Source organism: Montipora foliosa, chromosome 7, assembly GCF_036669935.1.
Source record: "Montipora foliosa isolate CH-2021 chromosome 7, ASM3666993v2, whole genome shotgun sequence".
Lineage (NCBI taxonomy): Eukaryota > Metazoa > Cnidaria > Anthozoa > Scleractinia > Acroporidae > Montipora > Montipora foliosa.
Window position 1 is genome coordinate 12529244 of NC_090875.1, and position 12500 is coordinate 12541743.

The 12500-nt window shown below is 38.0% G+C and overlaps 2 protein-coding genes across 2 annotated transcripts in view; one reads left to right on the top strand and one right to left on the bottom strand.

The window, feature by feature from the left end:
- LOC138010532 (uncharacterized) overlaps positions 1 to 522 on the bottom strand; it is a 126010-nt gene extending 125488 nt beyond the window's left edge. Inside the window, exon 1 of the mRNA XM_068857515.1 lies at positions 480 to 522. Within this exon, the coding sequence (XP_068713616.1) occupies positions 480 to 492 (13 nt within the window). The 5' untranslated portion in view covers positions 493 to 522. The remainder of the gene's footprint in view (positions 1 to 479) is intronic.
- Positions 523 to 6614: 6092 nt separating this feature from the next.
- LOC138010531 (beta-1 adrenergic receptor-like) lies at positions 6615 to 7777 on the top strand. Its single transcript, XM_068857513.1, has one exon. It carries the CDS (start codon positions 6644 to 6646, stop codon positions 7646 to 7648), a length of 1005 nt encoding a protein of 334 aa, XP_068713614.1. The 5' UTR covers positions 6615 to 6643; the 3' UTR covers positions 7649 to 7777.
- The last annotated feature ends 4723 nt before the right edge of the window (positions 7778 to 12500 follow it).

Genomic DNA, 12500 nt, shown 5'->3' on the forward strand with positions numbered 1-12500 from the left:
AAACAGTTGTTTTATGTTGGATACCTGAAGTCCCCTATTCGCATTTTAAAATATTTTGAGCGAGAACAAAGAATATTAAATTTTAGTTTATTATTTACAGTCTCTTCCGTTATTTTTCTTTACTCTTCTCATATTTGAATTTAAATTTGTTTTAGTTATACCATATTTTATCATATTTTTCCCAGTTTTACGTCAATATCCACTTACTATATATGTGCGTATATAAAAGCATTCCAATGTAAACTTATTTACCTCAAGAAGGCTTCTCTGGCCAGCCGAATTAATTGATGAATAACGAAATCTACGTTGTATCGTCTCTTGCTCTAAATACTTACTTTTTGATTGTGTAATTGAAGTACGCCGGTTAGATCAAGCCAGTTGATCAAACGAACACCCGAAAGGTTACTGTCAAAATCAAGTAAAAACTCTTCTTTTTTAGACTATTGGGCTTCCAACTAATTTGTTATTTATTGTGTCACCTGTACAGTCCATTGCTAGCAATGCAACAAGCAGCAAGTAGAAGGAGTCGATGGTGTGCTTTTCCCAGAAAAAAAATGTTGTTCGGGATTTTGATTTTAATCAAATGAGTAGAAATTGAGAGAAATCTGCGAGAGATTGATAAAGATTGACAATGAATTAACCTGAAGGATTTGAATTTTTTGACTTTTTTAATTAATGGGACAAATATAGAGATATCGTTAGTGCATTGACAAGCTAGATAAGCCAGCGTGCAAATTGCTATAAATTCGACTTTCATATACATACAAAGATTGACAGTGAACTGGGGAAAATTATAGCTTCGCAAATCCCTCAATTAAAAAACCAGGGCTTGGAATAAACGGAGATCATATACGTCCGATCACGATAATGATGCCACCATTGGGTCTTAAGATATGATTTTTAGTAATAATAATAATAATAATTATTATTATTATTATTATTATTATTATCATTATTATTATTATTATTATTATTAGGATAACTGGCAGCGCCCAGATGACGGCCTTGTTGGGAACATCACATATCCTCAGAAAGGTGCTGCGTTTGAGCTGCTGGAAGGAGCTGAGACGTGACATTATTATTATTATCATTAGTAATAGTAATAATAATAATAATAATATCCAAAAGCAAGCGTGTAACTGTTTCTTCTTCAAGAGTCTAAGAACATGGTGTCTTCATGGTGATTCTCTTAATTAAACCACATCAACGAAACGGGAAACCGAAGTCGCTGTGTACCTCATGCCCTTCAACAAGCTTCCGAAATATGCAGAGGAAAGAGTATTTTAAGCTAATTAACAAATATTCACCGAATTAGAAATGGCTAATGGTGGATCTATTACCCATCCCGCGAAGCGGCAAGGTAAATATTCACCACTAGTCACCGACACGGAGATGAACAGTTGTTTTCGTATATTCTAAAACAGTGAGATAAAATAGCACAAAAAGATCATTTTAACTCAATTATTCCTGCAACGATTACAGTATTTCCGGGCGCAAATCCCGCGTAAGTTTCTGGAAGGTGAATAGAAAAGGATATTAGGAGTTTCAGTAGCCAATCAGAGCACGCCTTCAACGCTATCCACTGTTTTTTACTAGTATAGTAATCCACGATAGTCACAAATGACATCCCGGTACTTTGCCTATGAAAAAAAGCTCGTTTCTCTGTGTTTTGTAGACCCTTTTGGAGTGCCGTTCATTAACCGAAAGGGCTGATCCCAAAAGACCAAGAACTTGGTTTTCTTGGACAGCGCGCAAAATGCCGCGTGACATGGGTGATTTTGATACATGAAACAAGTTGGCGCCAGTTTTATGAAGATAGATTTTTTTTAATATCTAGGAATTACAATTGAAATCCTATTACGAATGGGAAACAAATTAAAGTTCAAGAACAAAAAACACCGATAAGTTAGTGTCATTAAGCGTTGCAATTATAAACAGCTAGCTAGGAATGCTCAACGATAACACTGCACAGTAAAAAAAATATATTGAAAAATATGTTCTCTACTGTTAATCACAAGAATTGAAGGCACTTACCTCGATTAAAACCAACCCTCTGACGTGTGATTTTGGTTAATTTTTTTTTCCATCTTCAACCGTAAAAGATTAATGTTGGGAATCGTCCTTTTTGGCCAAAAGCTAGCAGGTTACAAAGCTTTGTTTTCTTGAAAGGGTAATTAAGTTATGACCTTCATGTGACCCTCGCAGTCGGAATTTCTTTTATCCTCTAATGCATGAGTGGTTTACAAAGCAGGGAAAAGAACCGCCGCCTGGTTGAACCCGTGGAATTCGGCGAAAGTTTGCTGGGCCGTATCTCTGGCCCTTAAAGTTAACTGAATGTTGTTAATGTCTCTAATTCTCGGATAAGAGAATAATGGACCGTAGGAACCTTCTTAAATTAAAGCTCTAGTCTTTGTGCTGGAATCTTAAAGACCCCGCCTTTATATATATAAAAGAAACAAAACAAAACTGAATCGCACCTACGTTCGAGGCACTATTTTATTGCAGGATCACGCCAAGACCCTGTAGATTTTTAGACTTTTATCCGTACTAGCTGCTCGATAAGTCGTTGAACTAGTCGAAATTTGTATCTTCTAATCTACACGATCTTATGGTTTGATTTCTTCTGTTGACTGTCTTTAACGTTCTTGATCGGAGGTAAGTAAAAAAGCGATTTGCGCGTTTGCAGTACAGTGTCGATTTATATATTTCTGAATTTCTAATTAGTTGTCACCTTTCAACTCGCACAAACTTGCTGTGATAAATAAATTGCAAGAATAGTTGCATACATTAAACCAGTAAGCGAAATAACTTAACGCGCGAAGTGCGAATCACTCCGCCCCAGTGCGGAAATTAGAAGTTACCTCTAATTGAGCAACGACTTAAACATAATCGGTATTCAATGACTCGAGATGTCACAAATAACGTAATGTCTATTATATAATGCTGGTCTACGTATTCCCTTGATTAAGAAAGGTTCGCATTTAATTCGTCTTTTGTTGCTAAAAGACACAGCTTGTGTATCGGCCTGTCGTATTCACCGTCCTGAGTCTTGATTCTTGTCTTCCTAACCAAACCATCGTTTCCTGGGTATGTTGCAATGACTCGCGCCATCTTCCATTGGGATCTTTTGTGATTTGGGTCTATCTCTAGAACTAAGTCGTCGACTTGAAGGTTTTCTCTGGTGCGAAACCACTTATTTCGTGGAAGTAGATTTGGCGCAAAGTATCTCATCCAGCATCTCCAAAATTCGTTCACGCGATTTTCTGTACTTCTTAAGAGATGTCTTGGGTTGATCCTTTCTTCTGGTTCTGCTTGAGGAATTGAAAGATGATGTCCTATGAGAACATCGTTTGGAGTAATTGGCGGGCTTTCCCATATGCTGTCAGAACTTGGGTATAAAGGACGTCCATTGATGACGTAGGTTGTCTCCGCGAGAAATGTTCTCCATTGCTCAGCTTCGGTAAAGGTTTGATTCTTGCATGTAGCGTTCAGACTTTGTCTGACTGACTTGATGAGGGTTTCCACGACGCCATTTTGATGACTGGCATGAGGGGTATTCCATTTCCATTTAAAATCGCACGAGAAATCTTCAGATAGAACTCTGCATTATTTCCTTTAAGTACCCTTGTGCGCCTACAAAATTCGTCCCGCAGTCGGACCAGCAAATGCACGGGTGACCACGCAAACTCGCGAAACAACGGAATGCCATCAAGAAAGCGTCAGATGTTTTGTCGGTCACAAGTTCTAAGTGGACAGCTCTTGTTGTCATGCAGGTGAAAATGATTACTTGGGCCTCATTGAGCGTTTTACGATTAAGCTTGATGTGCAATGGTCCAAACATGTCCATGGCGGTGTTGAAGAATGGCGGGGTGCCTACTGCAACTCGCAAGGATGGGATTTGCCCCATGAGTTCTTCCAATGGAGGGTCCGTAATAAACACTCGCACTGGCATACCTGGGAAGACTTGTCAAACATGGATTTGATGTTAGGGGAAGGAAGATCGAGTTTTCCATTTACATCTTCGAGCTAATAACCATTATCCCAGTTGTGACACTTCAACAAGTTATCCATTTCCAGGTTATGACGATCACGTACATCTCTAAGCATCACAGTTTTCCTTTTAGCCTAAAGTGGGATTCTGTGATATACCAGGACCACGGAGTGGTCAGATCAAACAAGTCCTTGAGCGACCGATACTTTTCTCAAAAAAATGTGGGACGTTAGTAATGAAAACATCTCTAATTTTGTTCTTTCTTGTTGGTGTATTTACCATCTGCAATAGGTTTAGTTGTGTGAGAATATCCTTGGGATCACCACAAAGTATTAGGTTTCTGTTGGAATTATCAGTCAGTAGGCGTCACAACTATAGGTTAGTAATTCATCATGACAATATTGCAGATCTGGAGAAAGATGAATACCGGCGATCTTCCCAGACTGAGCCGAACAACAATCGGGAAAACGATCATCGTGTCATTTCTGTTCTGGTAATGATTCTCTCTGTCTGAGGCTGGAATCCTCCTGTGTAGAAGTCTTCCTCGGTGATTTCTTGCCATGCTGATTACCACGCAGGTTTAAAATCCTTGGGAAAGGCTTCGTGCAACGACATTTTTGATCTCTAAATATGAATCTGCAATCAGCATTGGCTTTAAAACTCTCTCAAATGGGAGAGACAATCTTTCTCGGCCGTCGTCAAATAAAGCTTGGCCTTGGCAGGGCCTTTAAAAATGTTCTAACGACTTTTCACGAATTTGACAAGCAGATGCCCACGCGACTTCTTCTGCCCATGCAGTTCATGAGATATTCAGTGGGACTCTTTCTTGTTCGTTTGTCGACAATCCGATAGATGATATATTCACCGGGTAAAACAGAATTTTTTTCCTTTTTTTAATCAGTCGTTTGTTAACTTTAATTTTTATTTTTTTAGATGCCATGACAGCTGAAATCATCATTTGAAACACTGCTCAAATGTCTTTGTGGGCATGACTTCAATAAGTGATCAAAAAAGCAACAGTGAGTGCATCCTTGTTCTAATAGTAACGCATTGAATTAGTTTGGGCATGAAGTTACAAAAAGCATCATGAAAATGAATGATTCGCTGTGAAAAAGATAACTTGAACAGAGAGATGGAATGTGTCGAAGTCTAAACTTTTGACGCATTGTCGATGTTACACAAGATGTTACTACGGAATAGTTAAGTGTATATAAATAGAAAATTGCTGTTAATAAGTTGATGGTCTCGACAAAGTCTGCGAAACACTAGAGCAAAAATGTCACGCTGACTTCACTGCTTAGTTCGTTCATCGTTAATGCTGCCATGTAATTTAGCGTGGAATGCTTTTGAACGAGCTCGGGATTGGTCGGCAGTCTCATTTTTTTGGCCTTGTTTGTGCAAGTGATTGGCAGGTATTTCACTGGGTATTTCAAACGCGCGATGCAATTGTGCAAATTTTCTTTTGTAAGAGACTCGCTTACAACCAATAACGGTCTAATTTTAAGAGCCCGCATTAAGGATTCTCTTGTATGAAAAATAATTTATGTCGTCAAGTAAGTAAATTTCCGACAAACAATAGGCTTAAGCAATATAGAACGTTTTCTGTCTTTCCATAAACTCATCTAAACACGAGGGGGAGTTGGGAAAATTCGAGACCCGAGACGCAGTCGAGGGTTTGCATAACTGTCTCGAATTCCCCCAACTTCTCCGAGTGTTAGATGAAGTTATGGTAACACGGAAAAAAGTCCTCTATTGCGTTTATAAAATATTCCTCAAAGATAATTCAACAAATTAAATAAAATGCTGATATTTTACTTCTTGATTGAAACATATTTTCTTGAAACACGCTCATATTTCGTACCAATCAATCAAAACGCGCGTCTGCCAATACAAAACCTATTAAAATTTCTGTGATGTCACAGCCGTGTGCCATACTCTTATCTTAACACAGCTATTGACCAATGAGAGTGCACGTAATATCCTAATTATATACTTTATAATTAACAAATTGATGCTAGTTTTTCATGCGTCTGTCTTGTTCTTGATCATGAATTTCGTCATAACATTGTCAAAGTAGCTGTAATACTTAGACAAATTACGCCTGTATTTCAAATAGTTAGACCAATCACAGGTTAGGTAATCCAAAGAAATTATGACTTTGTCCAAATAAAGAGAGGTGGAAGTTAAGCGACAGGAGGACGAGGTCCACGGGAAAAAGTCTTCCATTGCTTTTATAAAATATTCCTCAAAGATAGTTCAACAAATGAAAGAAAATGGTGGTTTTTTAACTTCTTGATTGAAACATATTTTCTTGACGCAAGTTCATATTTCGTACCAACCAATCAAAACGCGCTTCTGATAATTACACATTACCAATCAAAATTCGTGTGATGTTACAGCTGTGTTCCATACTCTTATCTAAACATAGCTATTGACCAATGAGAGTGCGCGTACTTTAATAAAAAGTAATACTTAGACAAATTACGCCTGTATTGGAAATACTTAGACCAATCACAGGTTACATAATCCAAGGAAATTATGACTTTGTCCAAATAAAGAGAGCTATGTTAAGCCTCTTAAAGAGAAGTTCAAAATTTAGGCAAACAACCTGCAGGTGATTCTTCCTGAGAGTTTGAAAGTTCTGACAAAAAAATGATGATGGCGACTGATCTGCAATCTAGAAGCGTATATTTGGTTGTCATAGAAGTCAGCTCGCTAATTGTCTTGAACCTTCTGTCCCTTATGGGAAACACCTTGGTTTGCATCTCCATATACAGAAACACACGATTGCGTACAACAACGAATCTTTACATCACCGCCCTGGCAATAAGCGATTTACTGTCGGCTGTGTTTGTAATGCCGTTGTCGATTGGCGTCCTTGTAAGCGGCCGCTGGATTTTTGGCGAAGTTGGCTGTAGCTTTCATTCCTTCTTCGCTGTGTTTACCGCCTTCGTTTCACCGGTAACAATAGGGCTAACAGCGCTCAATCGTTACGTGCGAATGTGCAGGCCAGGGCGCGAATATCACAAGTTCTTTTCTAGGAAAAAATCACTGGCACTTTTAGCGTCTGTTTGGGTTTTTGTTGCCTGTTATAATGGCCTCCCCGTCATAGCTGGTGTTCAAAAAAGTATATTTGTCCCTGGATATGCCACTTGTTCCGTTGGTCATCTCAGCGAAACTGGAAGTCTGATACACTATGGGATTGTCATCCCATTGTTCATTATAACACCTTTAACAATCACCGTGTTCAGCTACGTAAAAGTTGCGAAAAAGATACAACAACACAAAATGGAAACGTCGTCCTTGAGACAAACGTCAACTATCGTCAGTGCACGAGAGATAAGAATTAGTAAATCTATTTTCTTCGTTGTTTTCGCTTTCATGATCTGTTGGATTCCTTTTTGGATCATTGTCCTTGTAATGCGCCTACGCTTGGTTCCAAAGATGCCGCGAAACGTACTGCTGCTAAGTTCGTTTTTGCTTTACATATCCAATACAATCAATCCATTTCTTTACGCTGGCATGAACCCTAGTTTCAGACGAGAATTCCGGAAGATTGTTTGTAAGGAAAGGAGGAATGTTGGGGAACCTATAAATAAGATACCACCTCAGCCAGATACGAATGACGTTATTGAAGAAGACAAAGGCCATTTCTGAATTGATTAATTCAACCATCCAAGGAGTTAATCAGGATAAAAAAAGAGAGTAATTTATCACTGAGGTGTCGGTGCAGTTTTATGTTCAGACGGTTTATTTCGACGATTTTAGGTCGCTTAATCGTTAACATTTTATTGTGAGGCAACACGTAGCTGCCGATGCACGACGGCCTCTGCCCGTACTGAGCATTTAGATCAATTATGATAAAGTTTGCATCCACGTTGTACTCTGACGGATTATCGAATGAAAAAAGGGAAAAAAAGATTAATTCCGTTTCATCCATGAAAGGAAGAAAGAATTGAACAACAGAAATTTTAGTCGCTTGTAAATACCACCGGGCGGACACATTAACGGTCATTAACTTTAGTCAACTTTCGCTTTCTTAACATCAGATGTACAATGATATAGTTGTCTTGAACGTGTGCTTTGAGCAGCTGGCGATGATATGTAATTTATTTGATTTCGCAGTGGGCGATTTGATGAGTTTTAATTTAAACCTTTAAAATGTTTAGTTTCTTTCCATATTCTAATTCTATATTACACAAGATGTATGATAATGAGCCAAACTAAACGCCTGTCGTGTCATGCATTAATTATCCCTATCATTCCTAAATGGATCAGTATTTTAGGACCTGTGTCATATTGAAGTTTGGATTAATTAAATATTTTCTCGATTATTCGTTCCTCGTTCTAAATATAAAACTGTGAAATACTCCATCCTTCCCTGTAACAAGGCCCAGTACCTTGCCTTTCATCTTCTTCCGTTTCGTTCATCTAGATCTCTTCTCATTTCCTTATTCCGTGGGAGATTTTCTCTTAAACTTTGCCAGATGTCCTCTCTTTTACAGCATTTCCATGTGTAGTCTCTCGTAATCTTCCTTTTCTGACTCATTTTTGTCAGTTCCTATTTTTCATCTTCATCATCTTGAAATGGGCATGCATCGAGTCCCTAAACGATCCTATCGGTTGTAAGGACCTCGTGTTCCTGTTCCTTAATTTCCACGAAATCCAGAGGCACTTTGTCAGTGGAGATTGCTCTCATTGTCCATGACAATGCCTTCCAAGTGTTCATTGGAAAGATGTGACCATTCAAGGGTTTTGTAAAATAATAATAATATTCATTTGTACAGCGCACATTCTACATACGTTTTCACATGCGCTGATATCACAAACAACAAAATTGATAATACGGTAGAACCCCGGTAACTCGAAATCGGATAACTCGAATTCCCCCGCTAACGCGAACTAAGTCCCATTTTCTCTGGAATTGACCCCACTTTTCAGTCGTTTTAACTCGGCATGAGGAGCTTAAGCCGACTCAGGAATTCTGGGCTGGACGTCTCCTGACGGTGTAGATATCCATCAACAAAGGCTAAAAACATAACACAAAAGGTGTTTCGTATTCAGAAAAGTGTTAAAGCATTCAGGATCGATCAGATTGTACTGTGAACTTACGTTAAGCAGAAAAAAAGTAGTTATTGTTTTTTATTGAATGACCATATTTAGGGGCAAGATGAGATTTGTGGGGAACACAAATCTATTTCAGTTCGTTTGCACGTATCGACAGTGGCGGTTAGTGCTGGGACACGGAACCATTTTTCGTTCAGTATAGGATTTATGGATTAACTCTCTCACCTGGGGAAAAATGGTTCAGGTCGCCGTCGTCTCTCGCCGACCAGCACTACTTCGACGCTCCTCGCCGCTGGTGAGCGAGACGACCTCTGGCATCCAGGGTAAAATGTTAGCCAATTTGTCGAAGGAAAGTTTTTTCAGCTCTTTCGAAGAGAGGTTTGTCGCCTTCAAGTCGGTAATTTTTTGCGGGAAAATGGTGATCACGTTCCGAAATTCGGCGGGTCTAATCTGCAGATCGCAGGTCACAGGTCACATGTTGCAGTCATTGTTTCACCAATACAAAAAGTATCCTAAACATTCTTAAAAGCTAACCTTAGGCCTAAAAACTTTTGTTTATTGGTGAAACAATGACCTGCAACGTGTGACCTGCGACCTGCGACCTGCAGATTAGACTCGCCATCCGAAATTCTGGTAAAAACGTGGACGAAGCTTACGGAATAACTTTGGTTTGCCTCTGTGGGGGGATTAATTGAGCAGTCTTGGTCTGAATGTCATGGATTTCTGTATTCATGTTTTCAAACGAGTTATGGAGGCAGTAAACAATGTTGACGTCGGGGAATTCGGTGCTGGAAGCCTTCCCGGTATACAGGCTCACGCTCAAACGTTGAGGTAAAATAATTGCTGTTAGGTTCAATTTCATGATATCAGGATATCATGATAGCAGCTAGGAAATTGATAAGTCTGTGATTAATATTGAATGTGCCTCCCTGTGACATGCTGGGAAATCAATTAGCCCGGAATAAAATTTTACACAGCTACAATTGCGCATTCTAAATTTCCTAGTTCCTCAGTTATCGACTTCCATAAGTATAAAACTTAAAATGGATTGCTTTAAAATCAGAAAAGAACCAATTCACCGTTGCTGTTGAGAAAAATCTATGCCAGGCAAAACAAGTTGCATCTCGGTAGCCTGAAAGTTAACTGACAAAATAATTTGCCTGTGTTTAAATTAACAAATACACCAATACATCACTAACGTTTCATGTTTAACCGGAGAATTATGTACGAAGGTGAAATAGCTGTTGAGTTTTATTCCTCAGTTATCGAGTTCCATGAGTATAAAACTTAAAAATGGATTGCTTTAAAATCAGAAAAGAACCAATTCACCGTTGCTGTTGAGAAAAGTGTATGCCAGGCAAAACAAGTTATATCTCGGTAGCCTGAAGGTTAAAAAATGATTTGCCTGTGTTTAAATTAACAAATACACCAATACATCACTAACGTTTCATCTTTAACCGGAGAATTAGGGAAGTAGATGTTCGAAGGTGTAATAGCTGTTGAGTTTTATTCCTCAGTTATCGAGTTCCATAAGTATAAAACTTAAAAATGGATTGCTTTAAACTCAGAAAAGAACCAATTCACCGTTGCTGTTGAGAAAAATCTATGCCATGCAAAACAAGTTATATCTCGGTAGCCTGAAGGTTAAGAAATAATTTGCCTGTGTTTAAATTAACAAATACACCAATACATCGATCAGTAACGTTTCATGTTTAACCGGAGAATTAGGGAAGCAGATGTTCGAAGGTGTAATAGCTGTTGAGTTTTATTCCTCAGTTATCGAGTTCCATAAGTATAAAATTTAAAAATGGATTGCTTTAAAATCAGAAAAGAACCAATTCACCGTTGATGTTGAGAAAAGTGTATGCCAGGCAAAACAGGTTGCATCTCGGTAGCCTGAAAGTTAACTGACAAAATAATTTGCCTTTGTTTAAATTAACGAATACACCAATACATCACTAACGTTTCATGTTTAACCGGAAAATTAGGGAAGCAGATGTTCGAAGGTGTAATAGCTGTTGAGTTTTATTCCTCAGTTATCGAGTTCCATAAGTATAAAATTTAAAAATGGATTGCTTTAAAATCAGAAAAGAACCAATTCACCGTTGATGTTGAGAAAAGTGTATGCCAGGCAAAACAAGTTATATCTCGGCAGCCTGAAAATTAAGAACTAATTTGCCTGTGTTTAAATTAACAAATACACCAATACATCACTAACGCGTTTCATGTTTAACCGGAGAATTAGGGAAACAGATGTTCAAAGGTGTAATAGCTGTTGAGTTTTATTCCTCAGTTATCGAGTTCCATAAGTATAATAAAACTTAAAAATGGATTGCTTTAAAATCAGAAAAGAACCAATTCACCGTTGCTGTTGAGAAAACTGTATGCCATGCAAAACAAGTTGCATCTTGGTAGCCTGACAGTTAAGAAATAATTTGCCTGTGTTTAAATTAACAAATACACCAATACATCAATCACTAACGTTTCATGTTTAACCGGAGAATTAGGGAAGCAGATGTTCGAAGGTGTAATAGCTGTTGAGTTTTATTCCTCAGTTATCGAGTTCCATAAGTATAAAATTTAAAAATCGCTTGCTTTAAAATCAGAAAAGAACCAATTCACCGTTGCTGTTGAGAAAAGTGTATGCCAGGCAAAACAAGTTATATCTCGGCAGCCTGAAAGTTAAGAAATAATTTGCCTGTGTTTAAATTAACAAATACACCAATACATCGATCACTAACGTTTCATGTTTAACCGGAGAATTAGGGAAGCAGATGTTCAAAGGTGTAATAGCTGTTGAGTTTTATTCCTCAGTTATCGAGTTCCATGAGTATAAAACTTAAAAATGGATTGCTTTAAAATCAGAAAAGAACCAATTCACCGTTGCTGTTGAGAAAAGTGTATGCTAGGCAAAACAAGTTATATCTCGGTAGCCTGAAGGTTAAAAAATGATTTGCCTGTGTTTAAATTAACAAATACACCAATACATCACTAACGTTTCATCTTTAACCGGAGAATTAGGGAAGTAGATGTTCGAAGGTGTAATAGCTGTTGAGTTTTATTCCTCAGTTATCGAGTTCCATAAGTATAAAACTTAAAAATGGATTGCTTTAAAATCAGAAAAGAACCAATTCACCGTTGATGTTGAGAAAAGTGTATGCCAGGCAAAACAAGTTATATCTCGGCAGCCTGAAAATTAAGAACTAATTTGCCTGTGTTTAAATTAACAAATACACCAATACATCACTAACGCGTTTCATGTTTAACCGGAGAATTAGGGAAACAGATGTTCAAAGGTGTAATAGCTGTTGAGTTTTATTCCTCAGTTATCGAGTTCCATAAGTATAATAAAACTTAAAAATGGATTGCTTTAAAATCAGAAAAGAACCAATTCACCGTTGCTGTTGAGAAAACTGTATGCCATGCAAAACAAGTTGCATCT